Below are 6000 nucleotides of genomic sequence, written 5' to 3' on the forward strand. Positions count from 1 at the left end.
TAGAAGTCCAGCCCAGCCAACTCCGTCTGTCTGCACCAGCCTTCCCCACCATCTGGTGCCCTCGATCTATGCTAACTACAATTCCCAGCATCCAGGGAGCCATGCTGGGAGTTGTAGTCCGGCACATCTGGAAGGCACCAGTTGGGCGAGGGGCGACTAGTCAGTCTCTCCAGGGCCGGTGCTACCATAGAGGCCACTCAGGCGGCTGCCTAGAGAACCAAGATAAGGGGGGCACCGAACGGCGCACCCAGAAGCCGAGCGGCTTCTGGGCGCGCCGTTCCGAAGCCGCCTGCATGCCCCACTGTCCTGGTGTCCGTCAGCCGAAGCGAAGCCACGCACACCCCGACCACGCACACGCACGCCCCGCGCCCAGGTGTGGGTGAAAGCAGCTCACCTGCCTAGGGCGCAAAATAGTCTGGCACCGGCCCTGAGTCCCTCTGTGTGTGTGTGTCCACGCGCACGACGCACAGACACCGCCTGACACTCACCCCAGTGGCTGCAGCATCTCCATCGCGCCTCGTCCGCTCGGGCTGCTCCCTCCTTCGAACGCCGGCACCGAACGCCGGCGCCAGCACCATTCCAGCCGCGAGCGCTGGGGCAGCCCCGGCAGAACGCCCAGACAGAGGCAAGGCTTGCCTGGACGAGAGCAGCCGGGCCTCTCCCGCTAGCTACCCAGACGCCGCCGGCTCCTTCTGCAGCAGCCGCTGCTGCCCCCGCCCAAGCCGAGACGACTCGCAGCGGCTACTTCTGCTTTCCCCCAGCATCTGCCAAGCCGCCACTTCCGGGGTCCGACCGGGCGGAGTAGAGCTAGCCCGGTTATCCCTACAGGAGGAGGGTGACGTCAACACGCAACTTGGGCCGGAGGGGGAGGAAGGACTCCTACGTGCGCACTCTCCACGAGGCGCGCGCGCGCAGTTCGCCAGGGAAGCGGCTGGCGTGGGGGCTGGATGCGGGGAGGGAGGGTTCTTCACCGCTGTGAGGATTGCTAGTTGAGATGAGAGTCCGTCCCTCCCCCCACCCCAAACACTAGACCCTCCAGCTGTTGTGGACTACAATTCCCATCAGCCCCAGCCAACACAGCCCTTGCCAGGGGAAGGGATGAGAGCTACGGTCCAAAACATCTGGGGGTGAGCGTAGGCACAAATGGCCCTGACCGGGTTGGAAATCAGGGCAGTAGGCCAGGCAGAACAGCGTTGCAACAGGGGGGACCGAAAAGATGCAGCCTTGGCTGAGTTCAGGAACTGGGGGGGCAAGCTGGTGGTCTGAAGTAGGCTTCTGTCATGTTTACATACTTCTCCTATTTACTCCTGCCTCCTTTTTCTCTGTGTTTCCCGTGTCACACTTTGTTGTTGTTTATTCATTCAGTCATTTCCGACTCTTCGTGACTTCATGGACCAGCCCACGCCAGAGCTTTCTGTCGGCTGTCGCCACCCCCAGCTTCCCCAAGGTCAAGTCTGTCACCTCCAGAATATCATCCATCCATCTTGCCCTTGGTCGGCCCCTCTTCCTTTTGCCTTCCACTTTCCCTAGGATCAGCCTCTTCCCCAGGGTATCCTGTCTTCTCATTATGTGGCCAAAGTACTTCAGGTTTGCCTTTAATACCATTCCCTCAAGTGAGCAGTCTGGCTTTATTTCCTGGAGTATGGACTGGTTGGATCTTCTTGCAGTCCACGGCACTCTCAGAATTTTCCTCCAACACCACAGTTCAAAAGCATCTATCTTCCTTCGCTCAGCCTTCCTTATGGTCCAGCTCTCGCAGCCATAGGTTACTACGGGGAATACCATTGCTTTAACTATGCGGACCTTTGTTGTCAGTGTGGTGTCTCTGCTCTTAACTATTTTATCAAGATTTGTCATTGCTCTCCTCCCAAGAAGTAAACGTCTTCTGATTTCCTGGCTGCAGTCAGCGTCTGCAGTAATCTTTGCACCCAGAAATACAAAGTCTGTCACTGCCTCCACGTTTTCTCCCTCTATTTGCCAGTTATCAATCAAGCTGGTTGCCATAATCTTGGTTTTTTTGAGGTTTAACTGCAACCCAGCTTTTGCACTTTCTTCTTTCACCTTCGTCATAAGGCTTCTCAGCTCCTCCTCACTTTCAGACATCAAAGTGGTGTCATCTGCATAACTGAGATTGTTAATGTTTCTTCCTGCGATTTTAACTCCAGCCTTGGATTCGTCAAGCCCAGCACGTCGCATGATGTGTTCTGCATACAAGTTAAATAGATAAGGTGAGAGTATACAACCCTGCCGTACTCCTTTCCCAATCTTAAACCATTCTGTTGTTCTGTGGTCTGTTCTTACCGTTGCTACTTGTTCGTTATACAGATTCCTCAGGAGGCAGACAAGATGACTTGGTATCCCCATACCAAGAACTTGCCACAGTTTGTTATGATCCACACAGTCAAAGGCTTTAGAATAGTCGATAAAACAGAAGTAGATGTTTTTCTGGAACTCCCTGGCTTTCTCCATTATCCAGCGGATATTGGCAATTTGGTCTCTAGTTCCTCTGCCTTTTCTAAACCCAGTTTGTACATCTGGCAATTCTCGCTCCATGAATTGCTGGAGTCTACCTTGCAGGATCTTGAGTATTACCTTGCTGGCATGTGAAATAAGTGCCACTGTCCGATAGTTGGAACATTCTTTAGTGTTTCCCTTTTTTGGTATGGGGATATAAGTTGATTTTTTTCCAGTCTGATGGCCATTCTTGTGTTTTCCAGATTTGCTGGCATATGGCATGCATCACCTTGACAGCATCATCTTGCAAGATTTTAAACAGTTCAGCTGGGATACCGTCGTCTCCTGCTGCCTTGTTATTAGCAATGCTTCTTAAGGCCTATTCGACCTCACTCTTCAGGATGTCTGGCTCTAACTCACTGACCACACCGTCTGAGCTATCCCCGATATTATTATCCTTCCTATACAGATCTTCTGTATATTCTTGCCACCTTTTCTTGATCTCTTCTGTTTCTGTTAGGTCCTTGCCATCTTTGTTTTTGATCATACCCATTTTTGCCTGGAATTTACCTCCGATGTTTCTAATTTTCTGGAAGAGGTCTCTTGTCCTTCCTATTCTATTGTCTTCTTCCACTTCCGCACATTGCTTGTTTAAAAATAATTCCTTATCTCTTCTGGCTAACCTCTGGAATTTTGCATTTAATTGGGCATATCTCCCCCTATCACTGTTGTCTTTTGCTTTCCTTCTTTCTTGGGCTACTTCCAGTGTCTCAGCAGACAGCCATCTTGCCTTCTTGGTTTTTGTTTTCTTTGGGATGTTTTTTGTTGCCACCTCTTGGACAATGTTGCGAACTTCTGTCCATAGTTCTTCCGGGACCCTATCTACTAATTCTAGTCCCTTAAATCTATTCTTCACTTCCACTGCATATTCATTAGGAATATTAGTGAGCTCATATCTAACTGATCTGTGGGTCTTCCCTATTCTCTTTAGTTTGATTCTAAATTGTGCAATAAGAAGTTCGTGATCTGAACTACAGTCGGCTCCAGGTCTTGTTTTTACTGTCTGTATAGATGTCCGCCACCTTTGGCTGCAAAGGATGTAGTCAATCTGATTTTGGTGTCGGCCATCTGGTGAAGGCCATGTATAAAGCCGTCTTTTTGGTTGTTGGAAGAGAGTGTTTGTTATGCACAGTGAGTTGTCCTGGCAGAATTCTATCAGCCTATGTCCCGCTTCATTTTGTTCTCCTAGACCATGCTTACCTGTAATTCCAGATGTCATTTGACTGCCCACCTTAGCGTTCCAGTCTCCTGTAACGAAAATAACATCTCTTTTTGGTGTATTATCCAGTAGGTGCTGCAGATCCTCATAGAACTGATCTACTTCTGCTTCTTCAGCATCTGTGGTTGGGGCATATATTTGGATCACTGTGATGTTAAATGGCTTACCCTGAATTCGAATTGAGATCATTCTATCGTTTTTTGGATTGTATCCAAGCACTGCTTTAGCCACTTTATTATTAATTATGAAGGCTACTCCGTTTCTTCTGTGATCCTCTTGTCCACAGTAGTAGATCTGGTGCTGATGTGAAGTGGCCCATTCCGGTCCATTTCAGTTTGCTGACACCCAATATATCTATATTTAATCTTGACATCTCGCCAATAACCACGTCCAATTTGCCCTGGCTCATAGATCTTACATTCCAGGTTCCTATGGTGTGTTGACCTTTAGAACATCGGATTCGTCGTTCACCACCAGCACCGTCGGCTGCTAGCCGTCCTTTCGGCTTTGAGCTAGCTGCGTCATCACGTCTGGGGCTAGTTGAACTTATCCTCTGTTCCTCCCCAGTAGCATTTTGACCATCTTCCGACCTGGGGGTCCTATCTTCTGATGGTATACCGACATATCTCTGGTTGTACTGATCCATTTAGTTTTCATGGCAAGAGTACTGGGGTGGGTTGCCATTACCTTCCCCAGGGATCGTATTTAGTCTGACCTCTCTGCCATGACCTTCCCGTCTTGGGTGTCCCTTCACGGTTTAGCTCATGGCATCCTTGAGGTGCTCAAGCTCCAGCACCATGACAAAGGGACCTGTCCGGTGTAAAAGCACCAGTCTGATGGCACTATATTAATATATTCTGTCTTACAAAATTAATAAATGACAGTACTAGGGCAGTATAAATCCGCCTTTCCCAACCTGATGTCCTCCAAATGTTTTGGACTAAAACTCACAGCATTCCTGAACATTGGCTATGCTGGCTGGGGCTGATGGTAGTTCAAGTCCAAAACATCTGCAGGGCACCAGTTTAGGGAACACTATAACTAGATTGTTCCAGTTTATCCTTACAACAACCTTGTAGGTTATGTCATCCTGAGAGGTAGTGGCTTTCTCTGGCGCCATCTAGCAACGTTTCTCGGAACGGCAGCCTTCTAGGGAAGTTCCAGGTTCTGAGAAAGATCACTGCCAGGAGCTTCCGGCCTAGCAGAGGTGCCAAAACCCACTAACCTCATCACCAGACTGCTCCTCTGCACCTGTCATATGATGGGCTTTTTTGCTAGTGTTTTTATATAATGCTGTATATGTATACTAAGATCCACAGAGTTCAATGGGACTTACTCCTAGGTAAGTAGATATAGGATTGCAGCCTCCCTAAATATTCTTAGGATTTCAATGTATGCTTTCCCAGTCAAAGTCCAATCCACTGTCTGCAGCACCATACTAGTTCTCACTATGGATCTTTGTTAAACATGAACCCCCGGCAGTCCTCCAAAGGAAGTAAAAGTTCGTAGATCTTGAATGTAAAAACCAACCAACCAATGGTCATCTTCACTGCTGCTTTGGTTGGAACCCACAATGGCAGCCTCTGGCATCATTTTACTGGGATACACAAAGAATGAATGGATAAATAATGTAACACTAGTAAATGAAAAAAGTGCCTCAAAGCATGTGCAGAGTGCCTTTCCTTCACCATTGCATTTCCTGAACCTCTGGGTTTTTTTGTAAACCGTGTCCTAATATTTGTTTTTGAATGGCAGTCACCTAAGAGTCCTAGTTCTACAGTTTGCCTGTGGTATTTTGGATGAACTGTGCCTGTAACAATACATCCAATGGGAAAAGTGCACCAGACTGGTAATAACTATAGTAAAACAATCATTTTAGTGGATCTACTCTTGGTATGACTAATACTGGGTGCATGTTTGTCTTTCTAAGTTATATCCAATAGTAGCCTAACGTAAGTGCCGTTCATTAGGGTGACCATATTGAAAGGAGGACAGGGCTCCTGTATCTTTTAAGAGTTGTATAGAAAAGGGGAAATTCAGCAGGTGTCATTTGTATGCAAGCAGCACCTGGTGAAATTCCCTCTTCATCACAACAGTTAAAGCTGCAGGAGCCCTGCCCTCTTTTGTATCCGGTCAAGAAGGCAGGGCTCCTGGAACTTTAACTGTTGTGATGAAGAGGGGATTTCACCAGGTGCTGCAAATGACACGTGCTGAAATTCCCCTTTTCTATACAACTCTTAAAGATACATGAGCTCTGTCCTCCTCTT

The 6000-nt window shown here is 48.1% G+C and overlaps 1 protein-coding gene across 1 annotated transcript in view; it reads right to left on the reverse strand.

Moving 5' to 3' along the window:
- Positions 1 to 616, reverse strand: part of KLHL2 (kelch like family member 2) — a 62173-nt gene extending 61557 nt beyond the window's left edge. Inside the window, exon 1 of the mRNA XM_063136387.1 lies at positions 489 to 616. Within this exon, the coding sequence (XP_062992457.1) occupies positions 489 to 511 (23 nt within the window). The 5' untranslated portion in view covers positions 512 to 616. The remainder of the gene's footprint in view (positions 1 to 488) is intronic.
- Between the last annotated feature and the right edge of the window lie 5384 nt (positions 617 to 6000).

The sequence above is a fragment of the Elgaria multicarinata genome, chromosome 10 (assembly GCF_023053635.1).
Source record: "Elgaria multicarinata webbii isolate HBS135686 ecotype San Diego chromosome 10, rElgMul1.1.pri, whole genome shotgun sequence".
Lineage (NCBI taxonomy): Eukaryota > Metazoa > Chordata > Lepidosauria > Squamata > Anguidae > Elgaria > Elgaria multicarinata.